This window comes from Carcharodon carcharias, chromosome 8 (assembly GCF_017639515.1).
Source record: "Carcharodon carcharias isolate sCarCar2 chromosome 8, sCarCar2.pri, whole genome shotgun sequence".
NCBI classification, from domain to species: Eukaryota; Metazoa; Chordata; class Chondrichthyes; order Lamniformes; family Lamnidae; genus Carcharodon; species Carcharodon carcharias.
In genome coordinates this window covers 124450900-124469604 of record NC_054474.1, presented here as the reverse complement: position 1 = coordinate 124469604, position 18705 = coordinate 124450900, and the positions used below count along the sequence as shown (strand labels likewise).

Below are 18705 nucleotides of genomic sequence, written 5' to 3'. Positions count from 1 at the left end.
TATTTTTACTTAGTTCTCTTGAAGAGTCATACGGACTCGAAACGTTAACTGTGTTCCTCTCTGCAGATGCTGCCAGACCTGCTGAGTTTTTCCAGGTATTTTTATTTTTGTTCTGTATTGTTTGTGTCTTGTGCTCCTACGCCCAACCCATCCCATCGTTCAATCTCCTGATTCTCAAGATTAATGCTTGGATTCTTGATTCATGAAATATTTTATATTTGTGCTGATGGAATTGTAATTTAAAAAGAAAATTATGTATTGATTTCGGTTAGATGTATGCAATCGCCTGGTGTTTATGGTAGGAATCTTCTTCGCTATTACTTAAGAGTATTTGAACAATGCCAATCTGAAGACTGGGAGACTCCTTTTAATGGTTTGTGGATGCTGCTGGGCCTGCACAGGCGCAGTACTGATAAAACAAACTTTCTCAGGACCAATAGGAATGAATGTACTGGTCCTTCTGAATTTAGTTTTAGAAATTATTCAATCTTAATCAGCTGATGTTTGAGAGAAACTTGGTAAAAATGAGGGAACTGTATGTTTGGCCAATTATACTACTTCAGTTAGGGCATTTTTTTCCCCTGCAGGTTTAGTTGCTTTGTTGGGGGTGGGGGGAGGAGAGGCAGGGACCAAGGACAGGAGATCAATCAGGTTCTTAATATTATTTGGCATGTTTTAGTTGTGATTGTGAAGATTTACAAGATTTTTCCTCCCTTCCTCCTCCAGCAGATATTCATAAGAATTACAAAACAAAGTATAAGTAAGGGAGGCTTTTTCCCCTTGATCAGCTCATCCTTCCGACAGAAACTTCCTGTTCCATCAAGATGGAAACGGGTATCTGTCTTGTTTCAAATCATTGACACGTGCTGAAGTTCCAAAGGAGCTGACTGGTGGTCTCTACCTTGCTCAAGTGGCCTGTGCAGTTGAATTTGCAGGCTGCTGCATCAAGGGGAGCATCACAGGTGAGTCCGAATGCTGTTGTATGACCATTTTTCACCAGGATAGTGGGCTGCTTGACTCATTTCCATAACCTCCCCTGTCACTTAGTCCAAACACTAGTGTATGTGGTACATCAACTCTTACCCAACTGAGATCAGTGATCTCTAAAGTTCAGTAAGATGACAGATGGTGCATTTATCCACTCTGCCACTAGATAGTTACAAAGCCTTTTATAAGAAAGAACACACTAACCATCTAAAGAACTAGAAGATTCGAGATTGACTAGCCTATCAGAGCTGCTGATTACCTCCAAAAACTACTACAAATCTGTGGTGACTTAGAAAGTCTTCAGTGGGCTTAAATAAACACTTTTGTGAGGGGTATACTGTACCTGACACACCTGATCACACTCCAACTGCCTTTCTGACCATATGTTGTTGGATTTTGCAGCCTGTGAGATGTGGGGTGATGTTGCCTGAGGGGATCATGTGTCGCACAAAGAGGAATCTCGTCTCATAGGTTTTAAATTTTTGTTCATTAATGTTGGGATTGCCTACCAGTTTTAGCAGTACTTCATCCATTTGGTGTTGCTTGTATTTCCCGAAGATCATGATTAACAAGGAATTATGAGATGGTGCTACTGCTCAATACTTGAGTTACAGCTTGTACCTATTTAATGGTGTACCTATTTAGATTCGACAACCTTGTTAGGTGACTGCTCGAGGATAGAATTTTTGGGCAACACTAGGTCACACTATTATACTGTATAAAGTGTGAAAACCTTTTTATAAAATATGTTACCATGTAGGAGTACATTTGAACCTTGCCAATGGGTACATTGGGGTGGGAATGACACTATTTTTTGAATTATTACTTCACTGAAAAGTAATTTATGAGAGCTGGTTGTTTGGAGAGGAGTCCCTCTTTCTGGTCCTGCACAAAGTAGCTTGTCACTATAGGCAGCTAATGTGAACAATACAAGTCCTGGTCACATCAACTAAGCCTGTAGGCACTGCTGTAAGCGACTAGGTTTGATTTAACACAGTTTGTATTGTGTGACTATCCTCCACTAACTGCATTCTGCTTGTCTCTTGCTTTTATTGGGACTTGGTCATGAGTTCCATTTGCTGTAGCATGTAGAAACTCTTTGCTGTCATTGGTAGGGACTGAAAATGCTATACTTACTCAGAACTGTTAAAAGGTCATTGACCTGAAACACTAATTTTGTTTCTCTCTATGTATTTCCAGCATTTTCTGTTTTTATTTCAGATTTGCGGTATTTTGCTACTGCTGTAAAACAGACTTGCTTGCTGTGAGTGCTGCCATAAATCCTGCATCATGTAATATAGTGGTGTCAAAGAACACTCTGGTTCACATTTGTTCTTAATCTGACACCAGGATCTGTGATGAGTGCTCGGTAGATCCATGTCACAGTGCACAATGTTCCCCATCTCTGGCACGTTTATATTATTGAGTGATTTGAAGGAAGCGTTTGCTGTGCTACTGAAATCAACAAATCATTTTTTAATAATATATTCCATTCAAGATTTTAAAAGTCCTCAAGAAGACCAGTGGAAGGAACCACTGGAGCCATTTTAAAAATGAAACTTGACTCTAGACTGGTCATGTGCTTGGAGTCTCATACTGCTTGGCTTTTGTGCACTTTGATGTTGGATTTGGAACTGATGAGAGTTATACTGCTGCTACTTTCGCATCTGTGCTCCCAAAACTGCTATTGATGGGAAGTTGTTAGTATACCTGTGAACATCAAAACTTTACTTTGCTGTGATATAAAGTGTATTTCCCTTCTGAAATGAAGTCATCATACTTCTATGTTGAATATGAATAGTAAGATCTGAAGCTGATGTACCTGTTTGCAGTATGTCATTTTGCTTTCAGTTTTGTTTAAAATGTTTTACATTACCTTTGCTGTTTTCTTTGAATCACCCATCAGAATTTAGTAAATTTTTTCTCATCTTTCATTTGAAGTTCAGTGCCTTTGGTTATCTTCTCAAAACACGAGTGATAGTCACCGCTGTTACGCCCTTGTCTTGTAATTTGATTTTTTAATCCTCAGATGTGTGATGGCTTCTCTCCTACTCCAGCACATCAGTGTTGAAATGTTACCACCGTTCTTTACTGAGAGACAGTACAATACAATTTTCTTTGCTGGAAAAATCGTAATATCATGCTTATTTCCAATAAACCTTTTATTTTGTATTATCTTAAACTGTGCCTTTAATTTCTTATTGATAAACAACCTTGTACAGTTTATCCCCAATCACTGTAACATTTGCACACTCAGAGCTGGAGATGCAGAAATAAATTCACTTCACGTGCAGGCATCGGTGAGCAATGTGAACTATCACCAACATCCTCAATGAGGAAATGGTGTGAATAAACTGCGACAGATATGTGCGAAGATATCTGTTGTTTTACATCCAATAAGAGGTTTTGATAAAGTAAATAGTGAGAAAACCTGACCAGTTTACTTATGTTCTGGACCCAGCCACTCATACCTGGCCTAACCTACACACTCGTTCACACTGTTGTTTATTCCTTGGATAATGTGAAATTTAAGCGTACTGACTGCATGACGGTTATAAAACAGGGTTCGTTTGTTCCATTGGCATCAAAGCTATATAAACTCTCAAGGGAAAGCTGTGAACGTTCATGGCTGATGTTCCAGATCCTTGTTGCTGGCCCTGCTCTCTCCACGAGGCCCCTCAGACTCCGGGATGTTGCCAGGTCTCCAATTTCCCTTCCTGGCTCTTTAGCCATAATCAGAGGCTTCAACCTGCCCTATTCTCTCATCTGCTGCTGGAGGCCCCGCTACACTGGTACTGAGGTGACTTAGCAAGCCACTCGTACAAACAATTGGCTCAAGGGGAAGTCTCACCAGCTCGAGAGGATCAAAATAAGTCATGAGTTCAGTTCCTTCATTGTCACCCATATCCCTGTCCATAATTCTGAAATTATACTGAATTGTTGACTCATTGCATTTCTGTTATCCATGTAATTGGGTCATATTCAGTAAACAGTCCTAAGAATGCTCTAACTAAATTGTGAAGAAAAGCCAACGAGCAGAAAATGGAAGGAAAATATTGCATCATTACAGCTATGTGACAAGACATATATCTACTGTAATCCACTGTTCCATGTGTTGTTGAAATTTAGCTCAGTCCCAAGTTCAAGTAAAAATACCAATGCTAAGCCCAGACTTGTCTGCAATTCAATGGATTTTTAAAATATTCTTTCATGGGATATGGGCGTCACTGGTAAGGTCAGCATTTGTTGCCCATTCCTAATTGCCCTTGAACTGAGTAGCTTGCTAGGCCTTTTCGGAGGGCAGGTAAGAGTCAACCACATTGCTGTGGGTCTCAAGTTACAAGAATGGCAAATTTCCTTCCCTATAGGGCTTTAGTGAACTGGATAGGTTTTTACAATAATTGATAGTTTCATGGTCACCATGGCTGGCTTTTAATTCCATATTCTATCAATTGAATTTAAATTCCACCAACTGCCGTGATGGGATTTGAACCCATGTCCCCAGAAGGATTAGCCTGGGCCTCTGGATTACTGCTCCAGTGACAACAACACTACACCATCATCTCCCATAAATATCATATTCATGTTAGGTTGAATTTTAAAATTTAGGATATTAGAAAATGGCAGCCAAAACAATCAGACAACATTTTGAGGGAATAATAGGAATTTACTGGGCAGATTGCAGAATCAGAGTAATGAGTTACATTGGAACAGAAGGCCATTCAGCCCATCAAGCATGTACTGTCACTGTTGGCTGATCTGTTCCTCAACTCCATTTAACCCCCTTGCTTCATATCCTTTGATACCCTTGCCCAATAAAAAATCTTTTGATCTCTATTGAAAATATCAACTGACCCAATATCCACAGCCATTTTTGGGGGAAACTACAATCCTTTGTGTGGCTAAGGGCTCTCTGATTTCACTCCTCAATGGCCGAGCTCTAATTCTTAGATTATGTCCCTGTGTTCTGGATTCCTCCCATCAGTAAAAATAGCTTCTCTATATCTACCTGATTGAATTGTTTTATCATTTTAAAGATCTCAATTAAATCACCCCATAACATTCTAAATTCTTTTCACATAGAGATCCCCACAATAAATGTGGACACAGGAATTTAAACTGGGGAAAATGATAAGGCCACGTGTAACAAAATTTAATAGGAAGCCAAATAGTATTCATAAAGCAGAATGCTACGGATGCTGGAAATCAAATAAAAACAGAAAATGCTGGAAATATACAGCAGGTCTGACAGCAGGTTGGAGAGGTAAACAGAGTTAACGCTTCAGCCTGATAACTTTTCCCAGCTCTGATGAAAAATCAAATATATTTTGTCCCTTTTCCTACCGACCTATTACACTAACTTTTCCTAGTTCTGATGAAAGGTTGTCAACCTGAAATGTTAACTCTTTCTCAATCCACAGATGCTGCCAGACCTGCAGTATATGTATGTTGAACGTAACCCATAGGTAAAATGCAGGAAAATATTTAAAACTTAACAGCACAATAAAAATAGAAGTCCCCATAAAGTGGTGGGTACTGATTTACTAATTGCCCCAATCAAGTTAAAGTACATGGAGGATACAGAAATTCCTTAAGTATGTATGACAGAGTTAAATGAGTCTTATACAGCTTTATGCAATTCTTCAGAGTCAAAGGTAAAGCCCTGAAACGGATCATCCACCAGTTAACATTCCAGACAGTCTATTGATACCATTATGTTAGCCAGTGTGGTAGGGCCAGGGCTTATAGCAAACAGCAAAGCAAATTAAGTTTATGTACAAAGTCTATTTAAAAAGTGTCTCTATAAACTGCAGCAAACAAGACTCATGACGGTAACTTTTATTCATTCATGGGATGTGGGTGTCACAGGCTGGGCCAGCATTTATTACCCATCCCCAATTGCCCTTGAGAAGTTGATGAGCTGCCACTTTGAACCGCTGCAGTCCATGTGGTGTAGGTACACCCACAGTGCTGTTAGGGAGGGAGTTCCAGGATTTTGACCCAGCTACAGTAAAGGACTGCAGCAACATCTCCTGACAAAAGCAGGGGATTTATGAAACGAAGAGAGAATAGTGAAATTAACCCCAGTCACTTACAGCAATACAGCCTCCAGGCATGAATGATGGGGGAGTTACCTAACCATCAACCTGGCCAGGGTATATGGTGTCACTATGTACAGCCCTCACCATCTCAGCCACAGACAGTGCAGGAGAGGGAAGGGGAGAATAAGAAACCTGGGATTTTCTGATGCTTACTCTTATTTTAATGCTGGCAGTATTCTATATGTTAAAATAATGCTGATCAGAAAATTTAACCTAATCAACCCACATCACTGCATAACCTCAAAATAAATTCAATTCAACTGGAGAATTAATAGACATGTTTTCAGATGCATGTTTATTATCCTGAAATAATCCAATGTGTGTAAAATCCAATGTAGTGTGACAATCAATTGGAGTTCACAACACATGCCATTTTTAAAATTCGAACCATCAACTTATTACCTCTTTATAAGACACTTTGTGGAAATATTTACAGAGTACATGGCTGGGTCAGTGATTTTCATATCATTTTATCATACGTTCGGCACTGTCCTCAGGAGAGCTAGCAGCGCACCAAACTTGCCCCAGAGCACTGATAACTCCAGGTCCTTGAATTCACAATCCTCAAAATACTCATGTACAGGTTCCGAAGCCTGACAAACTGTACACTTCACGTGTATCCCTCCCAACTGGCCATCAGTGGAGGTTCCCAAACAGAGAGAAGGGTTTGTTGACGTGAGGATTGGGTCGGTAACCAATTCGCTCATTTATCTTCTCTCGGACTTTAGCATCGTCTCGTGCTGCATTTGCACTGTCCACGTCACTGGAACTCACCATTACCCCTTCCTCACGCTGCTGCTTCTTTCGATTCTGCAGACAGACCAGACCATATTGAGAATTTACCAGCTCTTCCAAAATGTAGGTTTTTGGGCTTGAACACTTCAGGCAGAAACTATAGGCATTGCTTAACTTGGAATCAGAAGAGCAACGCACCAGAAAACCAGCTGAAGTCCAGGACTGAGACAAAAACAAAGCTTTAGGCCCCATGCCTAAAACTGATAAAAGCTCCTCCCCATGAGATGGGGAAAATGTAAAGTGGCAATTTTAGGGAATTCAATAATTGGGGGGACCAGAAAACATCCTTTGTGAACAGGATCGCAGGTCCTATATGATATTTGGCTACCTCGTGCCTGGGTGAGGCACATCTCAAACTAGTTTGCAAGGATATTGGAAAGGGAGAGGAGGATCCAGTTGTTGTGGTCCACATTGAGACAACAATGTAGGAAAGAGAAGGCAAGAGATTCTGGTTCAGGGAATACCAGGAGCACCAAATGCCATTCACCTATCACCCCTGCCACTTGCTGACCTACATTGACTACCGGTTAAACAATAGCTCAATTATATAATCTTCATTGTTGTTTTCAAATTCTTCCACAGCCTGTACCCTCCCTTCTCCAGCCCTACAACCCCAAGATCTCTGTGCTCCTCTAATTCCAGCCTCTTGAGCATCCCTGATTTTAATCGCTCCACCATTAGTGGCAGTGCCATCAGCTGCCTGGGTCCTAAACTCTGGGATTTCCTTCCTAAACTGCTCCACCACTCTAACTCACTTTCCTCCTTTAAGGTACCCTTTCAAATCTACCTCTTTGACCAAGCTTTTGGTCATCCATCCTAATTTCTCCTTTAACTCCTCTCACTTCCTCCAAATAAAAGGTGTGGCTATGGGTACCCGCATGGGCCCCAGCTATGCCTGTCTCTTTATGGGGTACGTGGAACATTCCTTGTTCCAGTCTACTCCGGCCCCCTCCCACAACTCTTTCTCCGGTATATCGATGATTGCTTCATGCTTTCGTCGGGACCTGGAAATTTTTTTTATTAATTTTACTTCCAATCTCCACCCCTCCATCATTTTCACATGGTCTATCTCTGACACTTCCCTTCCTTGACCCCTCTGTCTCAATCTCTGGTGATAGACTGTCCACCGATATCCATTACAAGCCTACTGACTCCCACAGCTACCTCGACTACAGCTCCTCACACCCCGCTTCCTGTAAGGACTCCATCCCATTCTCTCAGTTCCTTTGCCTCCGTCGCATCTATTCTGATGATGCTACCTTCAAAAACAGTTCCTCTGACATGTCCTCCTTCCTTAACCGAGGTTTTCCACCCATGGTAGTTGACAGGGCCCTCAACCGTGTCTGGCCCATCTCCCGCGCATCCGCCCTCACACCTTCTCCTCCCTCCCAGAAACATGATAGGGTCCCCCTTGTCCTCACTTATCACCCCACCAGCCTCCACATTCAAAGGATCATCCTCCGCCATTTCCACCAACTCCAGCATGATGCCACCACCAAACACATCTTCCCTTCTCCTCCCCTGGCAGCATTCCGTAGGGATCATTCCCTCCGTGACACCCTGGTCCACTCCTCCATCACCCCCTATTCCTCAACCCCCACCTACAGCACCTCCCTATGCATACGCAAAATATGCAACACCTGCCCCTTCACTTCCTCTCTCCTCACCGTCCAAGGGCCCAAACACTGCTTTCAAGTGAAGCAGCATTTCACTTGCATTTCCCCCAACTTAGTCTACTGCATTTGTTGCTCCCAATGCGGTTTCCTCTACATTGGAGAGACCAAACACAGACTGGGCAACCGCTTTGCAGAACACCTTAGGTCTGTCCGCAAGAATGACCCAGACCTCCCTGTCACTTGCCATTTTAACACTCCACCCTGCTCTCTTGCCCACATGTCTGTCCTTGGCTTGCTGCATTGTTCCAGTGAAGCTCAACGCAAATTGGAGGAACAGCAACTCATCTTCTGATTAGGCACTTTACAGCCTTCTGGACTGAATATTGAATTCAACAACTTTAGATCTTGAACTCCCTCCTCCATCCCCACCCCCTTTCTGTTTCTTCCCCCTCCCTTTTGTTTTTTCCAAGAATTTATATAGATTTTTCTTTTCCCACCTATTTCCATTATTTTTAAATCTATAACTTTTATGTCCTTTTAGTCTTATTTCACCCCACCCCACTAGAGCTATCTGTACCTTGCGTGTCCTGCTATCCATTCTTAATTAGCACATTCTTTTAGATAATATCACCACCTTCAACACCTCTTTGTTCTTTTGTCTGTGACATCTTTTGGTTATCTGCTCCAATCACTGCTTGCTTGTCCCTACAACCATCCCCCCACCTTAAACCAGCTTATATTTCACCCTTCTCCGATTTTTACTTAGTTCTGTTGAAGGGTCATGAGGACTCGAAACATCAACTCTTTTCTTCTCTGCCAATGCTGCCAGACCTGCTGAGTTTTTCCAGGTATTTCTGTTTTTCTAATAGCTCCTTATGTGGCTTGGTGTCATATTTTGTTTTGGAATGCTTTTGTGAAGCACCTTGGGACATTTTACTGCTGTGAGGAACCAATTTTTGGAAAATTTGAAGGCCACTGAATTTTGGACATTCTTCCTCCTGAGTTATTTTTTAAAATTTTCAATATTAATTCGGGCTGTGATATGCCATTCTTCAAGAAACCAGTCAAGATAGATATCCAGTGGGAACACCTGGAAAAGGAAGAGATGTTTTGTATATCTAAGTTAACAAAGAACTGCTGTTGCCAGACTAAAGACTCTTGCGGATTGGTCAAAATCACCTGGCCTAAGAGAAGTATTCTTTGAACATCTTAGTCTTTAAAAAAACTCTCAGATAGGGAGAGTGAGTGTGGTGTGCCTTAAAAGCAGGCTGCAGGAAAAGACTCTTTTCCTCTCTCTGCCAAACCTTTGTGTTAAACTTTCCTCAAACGTCTCATCTGGATAACTCAACTGTTTTATTTTGAAAGTCTGAAAAGTTGTTTTTAGTAAGTCATCAAGGACAGTTTCACCAACAAATTCATCTGAAAGAACTTCCAGATCTATTGTGACCAGAATTCTGTTAGATCAACAACATTGAGATCTCTTTAAACGTTATCCTTTTAAAGGAAACCTTCCCATACTCCAGCCTCTGCAGGGGGCTGTTTGTTTTGTCCTGTTTTTGTACGTGAGTGTATGGGGCTTGAATATCTTTTTTAAAAAGGGGAAAATCATTACAATTCTATGTATGTTAACCAGTTTATTAATGTTTTTAAAAAGTAGTTTGTTTCATAATAAATCAATTTTTTTTGTGTTTACTGAAAGAAGCCTGGTCAGATTTTGTTATGCTGGGAATAACAGTATCAAGGGTAGCAACTGGCCAGTTTTGTGGGTGAATTAAATACTTAAACTATAGTTACAACACGTGAAGAATTGGAGCTAGAATTAACTGAGCACTCCTCCCATCTCAGTATGTAACACTGCATTAAAAGGCACTTTATAAATGCAAGTTTTTGTTGTTATGGTTGTTTCCAACATGCTGTTTGAAAGGGAGAAATGAAAAGCATCTGAGATTCTAGATTTTGGTAAGGTCAGAATACAGGGACTGCCCACAGTAATATAAAAGCAAAATTCCACAACTGCTAGAAATCTTAAATAAAAACAAAAAATGCTGTAAACACTCTGCAGGTCAGGCAGTATCTTTGGAGACAAAAGCTGAGTAAATGTTTTAGTCAATCATCTTTCATAACAGAAAGGTCATTGACCTGAGGTTAACCACATATATTGCTTGACCTGCAGAGTATTTCCAACATTTTCTGTAATTATTACTGTCCACACTAAACTGGGCAAATCTTTTAATGGGTACAACAAAAGATCATTAAAGGAAACAACTCAAGTCTATAATTAAAGATTGAGTGATTGAACACCTTGTAAGTTTTCAACTGATCAGAAAGCCAGCATGGACTTGTAAAGGGTGGATCATGCCTGACAAACATGACTGAATTTTTTTGAAGAGGTGACTGAAGTAATGGCAATGGACAGGGGAATGTCTATAGATGTTATTTATATGGATTTTCAAAAAGCATTTGATAAAGTCTCTCATAAGAGACAAATAGCTGAAGTTGAAGCTCATGGAATTGAAGGCAATTCCTGACTTGTTTTGTTCAGAATAAAAACAGAAAGTCCTTGAAAAACCCAGCAGCTCCGGCAGCATCTGAGGAAAGAAACCAATTAAACGTTTCAAGTCCAATATGACTTCCAATGAGGTGTACCGGCACAGTTTTGGTCTCCTTATTTTGGAGGATCTTACTTGCATTGGAAGCAGTTCAGAAAAAGATTCACAAGGCTGATTCCAGGGATAAGGAAAAGGTGAGCAGGTGGGCCTATACTCATTGGAGGTTAGAAGAATAAAAAGTGATCTTATTGAAACTTAAAATTCTGAGGGGATTTGACAGAGTGGATGCTAAGAGAATGTTTCCCCTTGTGGGGGAATCTAGAACTAGGGGACACAGTATCAAAGTAAGGGATCTCTCATTTAAGACAGCGATGAGGAGGATTTTTTTCCCTCAGGGTCATTAGTGTTTGGAATTCTCTTCCCCAGAGAGCAGTAGAGGCTGGATCATTGAATAGATACAAGGTGGGGTTAGATTTTTGAACAGTAGGAAGTCGGGGATTATGGGGAGGCAGAGAGGAAAACGGGAGTTGGGGTCCCAATCAGAACAGCCATGATCTTATCGAATGGCAGAGCGGGCTCGAGGGGCCAAACGGCCTACTCCTGCTTCTTATGTTCAACAAAGCAAAACATCACAAGGCACTTTTTAAAAGAGAACTCAATGCTAAGGATGCGGCGGGCGAAGGGATAATGGTTGCATCTTTTGAATTAAGGGGAGGGATGTAGTAAGGATTTGGGGAAAGGTTCCCGAGTGTTACAGCTCATCAAGTTCCAGCCTGTTTTTCTCCACCTGGTCTAAACCCACTGCCATTCCTCCTGCCAATTCTGAAGTGATTCCCAATTCCCTTTGGCTCTGTTTTGGTAACAGATGAATCTTTTTCCACTGTGCTGACTCCAGGCTCTGCCACAGGTGCTGCTGGGCTGGGGCTTGGGGCCCTGGCAGCTGCAAGATGCTAGAATAAAAAAGCCCTCGCCTAACGCGTCCGCTCACCTCCAGCTCCTTTTTCATACTCTCAAACTCCTCGATATCGTCCAGCTTCAGTTCGAGCCGGGTGGGCTTCCTCCGCAGCATCCTGCTGCCCTGAGTCACAGTCAGTGTCCAGGCTTCGGATCCAGCGGCCTGCCACCCCAGAGGGCGCATGCGCCGCCGGCGTGCATCCTGGGACGTGGTCGCCTAGCGGCCAATTTGCCGCCACCGTGCTGCACGCTGGGATATGTAGTCCCGGAGTGGAAACTACAACTCACCGCCTCCCGACCTCTGCCCTGGATGTAGTCGGCAGCATAGCGGCGGAGCTAGGGATGCAGGTGGTGGTGTAGGAGGTAAGACGCTGGGCCCAAGCTGCTTCAAATCCCGCCTGTAATCTCTGGGAGTTCAGACAGTGGGAGAAGGCAGGGCAAGGCCAGATGGTGATGGTCATTTCCGTCCTCATGGGCCGAGCCTAGCAGCTCCTGGATCGCTAGGCCTGAGGCTGAGCCTGTTCCAACGGCCCACAGTGAGCAATGGGAGAGCTCATTAGGGGATGTCGAAAAGTAACACCCAAACCCTGCCTTAAGATCCACATTCCTGTGTGGAGTAGTTGCAGAGGGGAGAAGCTGATCGAACAGTCTGCATAGTCTAAAGAATTTGTAGCGAATTTAATATTAATCAATTTGGGATCATCTTAGTTGCGTTATTAGAAACATAGCAGGACACAATTCAGAACTTCAAGCCTGCTCTGCTATTTACTAAGACCATGATAGATTTTAGACCTCAGTGCCACTTTTTTTGTTCTTTCATGGGATGTGGGCATTGCTGGCTGGGCCAGCATTTATTAACCATGCATAATTGCCCTTGAGAAAATGGTGGTGAGCTGCCTTCTTGAACCACAGCAGTCCCTGTGGTGTAGGTACACCCACAGTGCTATTAGGAAGGCGGCTCCAGAATTTTGACCCAGTGACAGTGAAGTAATGGCAATATAGTTCCAAGTCAGGATGGTGTGTGGCTTGGAGGGGAACTTGCAGGTGGTGGTGTTCCATGTATCCCTTGTGCTAGGTATGATCCAACCAGTGGAGAGTTTTCCCCCTGATTCCCATTGACTCCAGTTTTGTTAGGGTCCTTGATGCCATGCATAATCAAATGCTGCCTTGATGTGAAGGGCAGTCACCCTCATCTCACCTCTTGAGTTCAGCTCTTTTGTCCATGTTTGAACCAAAGCTGTAAAGAGGTCAGGAACTGAGTGGCCCATGCAAAACACAAACTGAGTATCAGTGAGCAGGTTATTGTTGAATAAGTGCTGCTTGATTTCACTATCGATTACACTTTCCATCACTTTGCTGATCATTGAGAGGAGGCTGATGGGAGGGTAACTTAAATAAAACAAAAAATGCTGGAAAACCTCAGCAGGTCAGACAGCATCTTTAGTGAAAAACAGATTTAACGTTTCCGTTTGGGACGACCTTTCATCAGAATGGGTAATTAACTGGATTGGATTTGTCCTGCTTTCTGTGGACAAGACATACTGGGAAATTTTCCATGTGACCGGCTAGATGCCAGTGTTGTAGCTGCACTGGAACAGCTTAGCTAGGAATGCGGCAAGTTCTGGAGCAAGAGCTATCCGTACTATTGCTGGAATGTTGTCAGGGCCCATAGCTTTTGCAGTATCCATGATAGATGGCCTTCAGCCATTTCTTGATGTCATGTGAAGTGAATCGAATTGGCTGAAGACTGGCATCTGTGATGTTGGGGCCCTCAAGAGGAGGCCAAGACAGATCATCCACACGACACTTCTGGCTGAAAATGGTTGCAACTGTTTCAGCCTTGTCTTTTGCACTGATGTGCTGGGCTCCCCCATCGTTGAGGTTAGGGATATTTGTGGAGCTTCCTCCCCATGCTAGTTGTATAATTGCTCACCACCATTCATGACGGGATATGGCAGAACTGCAGAGTTTTGATCTGCCCCATTGGTTGTGGAATTGCTTAGCTCTGACTATCACATGCTGCTTATGCTGTTTGACACGCAAGTAGTCCTGTGTTGTAGCTTCACCAGGTTGACAGCTTTTTAGGTATGCCTGGTGATGCTTCTGGCTTGCCCCCCTGCACTATTCATTGAACCAGGGTTGATCTCTTGATTTCATGGTAATGGTAGAGTGCAGGTTATGCCAGACCATGAAATCACAGTTTGTGCTTGAATACAACTCTGCTGCTGCTGATGGCCCACAGCATCTTATGGATGCCCAGTTTTGAGCTGCTGGATTGGTTCTGAATCTTCCCATTTAGCACGGTGGTAATGCCACACTACATGTTAGAGGATATCCTCAATGGGAATTTGCTTTCACAAGGGCTGCGTGGTGGACATTCCTACCTATACTGTCATGGACAGATGCATCTGCAACTGGTCTAATAAGTTTCTCCTTCCTATTGGTTCCCTAGGCCCAGTCTGGCAGACATATCCTTCAGGATTTGGCTAGCTGAGTTGGTATGGGTGCTACCAAGCTACTCTTGGTGATGGACATTGAAGTCCCCATCCAGAGTACATTCTGTATCCTTGCCACCCTCAGTGCTTCCTCCATATGGTATTCAACATGGAGGGGTACTAATTCGTCAGCTGATGGAGGGCAGTAGGTGGTAATTGGCAGGAGGTTTCCTTGTCCATGTTTGACCCGATGCCTTGAGACTTCATGGGATCCAGAGTCAATGTTGAGAAATCCTAAGGCAACTCCCTCCCGACTGTATACCATTCTGCCGTCACGACTGGTGGGACAGGACATATCCAGTGCTGGTGTTGCCTGGGACATTGGCTGTAAGATATGATTCTGTGAATCTGACTGTATCAGGCTGATGCTTGACCAGTCTGTGGGACAGCTCTCCCAATTTTGGCACAGGCACCAGATATCGGGAAGGAGGACATTGCTGGGTTAGGAGTGCAGTTGTCGATGCTAGGTGGTCAGTCCTGTCTCATTCCTTTTTGACTTTTCAGTAATGGTTTGTTAGATGATTTCAGAGGGCAGTTAATGGTCAACCACATTGCTGTAGATCTGGAGTCACATGTAGACCAGACCAAGTAAGGATGGCAGATTTCCTTAGGGCATTAGTGAACCAGATGGGTTGTTAGGATAATCAATGATAAATGGATAGCACCATTACTGAAATTGGCTTTCAATTCCAGATTTTTATTCTCCATTTGAATTTATTGATTGAATTTAAATTCCAGCCGCTGCCATGGTGGGATATGTACTAATGTCCCCAGAGCATTAGCCTGGGCCTCAGGATTATTAGTCAAGTGACATTACCACTATACCACCATTTCCCCTCCGACCCTATCCCCATTAACCTTAATTTCTGTAGCGTCCAAAAATCTATTGAGAATGTATTCATTGACTGAGCATCCACTGCTCTCTGGGATAGAGAATTCCTAAGATTCACAACCCTTGTAAGTGAAGAAATTCTTGCCATCTCAGTCCTAAATTGTCAACCCTTTAATCTGTGACTATGCCTCCTGGCTGTGGACTCTCCCCCCCAGGAGAAACTTCTCAGCATCTACACTGTCAAGCCTTCTCAGAGATTGTCTCATTATTCTAAACTCCATAGAAGTACAGGCCCAGTTTACTCAGCCTCTTATCAGAGGAGAACTCTCTCATCCCAGGAATCGATCTAACAACTCTCTAAGGCAACTATATCTTTGGGCACAGATACCAAAACTGTACACTACTCCAGGTGTGATCTTACTATGTAGAGTTGAAGACAACAATAGGATCAATGTTTTTGCATTTGAAGCACCAAATGCACAATTTTATAATTTTCTTCTGCTTTCTGTGTTGAACTCATTGCAGTATTTCCTGTTCCATTTGTTTCCCAGCACATCAAAAGTCTACAATTCCTTCAGGCTTTCCTTCTGTTTACCAGGATTAAGATTGTAGAACACAATGTTTTTTCTAACTTCTGTTTGCTTTGTGTGGCCTGCTTGTTGCACTGCACAGTCCCTTTACGATTGACACGTGTATTAAAGGGAACTGTTTGTGCACAGCCCGTTTGTTCCCTGTCTGGCATATTCCTGAATGCTGCGTGCCTGCACAGCTTAGAGGGAACATTGATGTGGCTCATGGCGTCCCCCAGCTGCTCTGCCTTGACTTGTATTGGCACCTTGTCCCTTTTCAATCTCCGATGTCCTGTGTTATGGCCATAGTCATAAGGTTCACCTTTTAAACAAAAGGCTGAAATGCATTCAAAATGATTTTGTTCAATCTCAGCCTTGAAATTTTAAATTGACCTAGGCACAACAACCTTTTGGCAGAGAGGGTTCTAGAATTCCATGGTCCTTTATATGAAAAAGTGCTTCCTAATTTGACTCCTTCAATGGTCTAGCACTAATTTTAAGATACATCATTGTTCTGGAGAGTGGCCATAACATAACATGACTGTTGTACTCTACAGTTGGGTTAAGGCTTGTTGTTGGGGCAAGGGAAGAGGAGCTTTATCCTGCATCTGACCTGTTGAATTACAGGAAGTAAAAGTGCTTCCTAATTTGACTCCTTCAATGGTCTAGCACTAATTTTAAGATACATCATTGTTCTGGAGAGTGGCCATAACATAACATGACTGTTGTACTCTACAGTTGGGTTAAGGCTTGTTGTTGGGGCAAGGGAAGAGGAGCTTTATCCTGCATCTGACCTGTTGAATTACATATCAGAATAAAGTTCCTCTGCATCTTGCTCTTGCTATACCTGAGTTAATCCTAATGCTGAGTGAAGAAAAGTGGGGAAATATTTTTTTTTTTTTTGGATTGATTCATTCTAATATGCAAACGCACAAACACAGATACAGATTAGAGTCTTTTTCATCTTTCATCACTGGTCAAAATAGTTGTTTAATTTTGTGTGTTTTCCCTATCCACAGTTTCCTATCTCAAATTACAAAAATGTCTGATGACGAAGATGCTCCGTTGCCTAAGAAATCTCGGATTTACTATGGAAGCCTTGAAGAGAAGGAGCGAGAGAGGATTTCCAAAGGAGATGGAGGATACCTGGGAAGAGAGGCAGTGAAAGCCGGAATAGAAGCTGGGCACATTAATGTATCTAATAGTAAGTGATAATGGCTAAGCGTCTTTCGCCTTTGTCATTGAATAATTATTGCATCTGACTGAGTTAGAAAATGTGGAGCCACTGAAAGACTGCTAAATTTCAGAAATGCAGCTCTGACCAGCAACAGTAAGTAACTTTTTGGGTCTAATGGGCTTTATTTTAGAAATATTTTGTTCCCTAGCATCAATTCCTATGCCTACTGACATGTTAGGCTGAAGAGACTTTAATATCTCAGAACATTGCAAAGCAGTGGTTATAGTCATCCGAAGTAAATGAAATTATTTTTAAAACCTGTTCAGTCCAGGGGCTGAATGGTGGCACAATATGTCATTGCAGTGCTGTTCCATGGAGTGGCAGGTGGCAGGTCACAGATTCATCTCCAAAAATCCTCACACCGTGAGTTATTGATCTTTGCCTTGCTGCTAAAGGGATATAACAACTGCTTGGAGAGAAAGTGAGAGAGCAAGTACAGATTAGTCCCTGAGTTCAAACTGTTATTCCTGTGAACAACATGAACATTGTCGTTGACATCTTTTGATGATCTGCTTCTATCACTGCTTGTTTGTCCCTACAACCACACCACCCCCCCCTCCACCTCTTTGTCTCTCTATCTCTCCGCCCCCCACACACACACCTTAAACCAGCTTATATTTCAACTCTTTCTTGGACTCGAACGCAAGTTCTGTCGAAGGGTCATGAGGACTCGAAACGTCAACTCTTTTCTTCTCTGCCGATGCTGCCAGACCTGCTGAGTTTTTCCAGGTAATTCTGTTTTTGTTTAACATGAACAGAAGCCTGCTTTTCTGCTTAGCAGTAACGGCCCCAGATTACCCATCCTCACAGCCAAACGCCACCAGACCATCCATAATCACCAGGCTACATTTCCTCACAGTTGATCCCACCCAAACCACCAATCCTCACAGAAATCCCCACCAGATCATCCCTGTGCTCTGAGGAAAGACTGCAGCTGTTAGAGATGTTCATAACAGGGGTACATTGAGATATTTAAGACCTGAGGATATGGAGAAGTTAGCATCTGGTAATGTTAACCAAGGAAAAGGACATGGGTATTGCTGAAGAAAGAGACATTCTGTCTAAGCTTTTCATCTTGCACTCAAGAGGACATATTGCAAGATTACCAACAGTAAAGAGAACAACAATTTATACTGTATGAGAAGAGAGTGCTGATTGATTAACCGTTCCTTGCTGCTTTTCCCACGGCAAAGCCACTACCAATCAAGTCGACTTGTCTGTTTCTGCATTGTAATCCAACTATCATTATTGATCAGAGATTGTGCACAATATAGAGCTGGGAGAGTAAATACCCAAGGGATGTTGGGAATCTGTGCTGTGTTTAATTCTGATCTTCTCTTGTCCAGACGAGTTCTATGATGTCGAAGAGCATGTCAGTGAGAGGCAGGCTGAGGTGCTGGCAGAGTTCGAGCGCAGAAAACGAGCACGGCAGATTAATGTTTCTACAGACGACGCGGAAGTGAAGGCCTGCTTGCGAGCACTTGGAGAGCCAATCACGCTTTTTGGTGAAGGACCAGCAGAGCGACGAGAGAGGTGAAGTTCGGTTTCTCTGATGGATTTGGCTGAGGA

At 42.7% G+C, this 18705-nt stretch overlaps 2 protein-coding genes across 2 annotated transcripts in view; one reads left to right on the top strand and one right to left on the bottom strand.

Moving 5' to 3' along the window:
* Positions 1-6369: 6369 nt before the first annotated feature.
* Positions 6370-12203, bottom strand: cdc26 (cell division cycle 26 homolog). Its single transcript, XM_041194048.1, has 2 exons — positions 12038-12203; positions 6370-6899 (listed from the first exon to the last, which is right to left on the bottom strand). Exons 1-2 carry the CDS (start codon positions 12185-12187, stop codon positions 6726-6728), a joined length of 324 nt encoding a protein of 107 aa, XP_041049982.1. The 5' UTR covers positions 12188-12203; the 3' UTR covers positions 6370-6725.
* A 70-nt stretch (positions 12204-12273) lies between these two features.
* The window catches only part of prpf4 (PRP4 pre-mRNA processing factor 4 homolog (yeast)), a 39926-nt gene continuing 33494 nt past the window's right edge, over positions 12274-18705 (top strand). The window contains exons 1-3 of the mRNA XM_041194041.1: positions 12274-12366; positions 16919-17103; positions 18483-18669. Coding sequence (XP_041049975.1) covers positions 16941-17103; positions 18483-18669 — 350 coding nt within the window. The 5' untranslated portion in view covers positions 12274-12366; positions 16919-16940. The remainder of the gene's footprint in view (positions 12367-16918; positions 17104-18482; positions 18670-18705) is intronic.

Excerpts from the sequence above, each read along its gene's own strand:
- cdc26 (XM_041194048.1), bottom strand. The coding sequence starts at position 12,187 with ATGCGCCCTCTGGGGTGGCAGGCCGCTGGATCCGAAGCCTGGACACTG. Across the intron at positions 6,900-12,037 it reads GTATGAAAAAGGAGCTGGAG|AATCGAAAGAAGCAGCAGCG; the intron begins GTGAGCGGACGC and ends GTCTGTCTGCAG.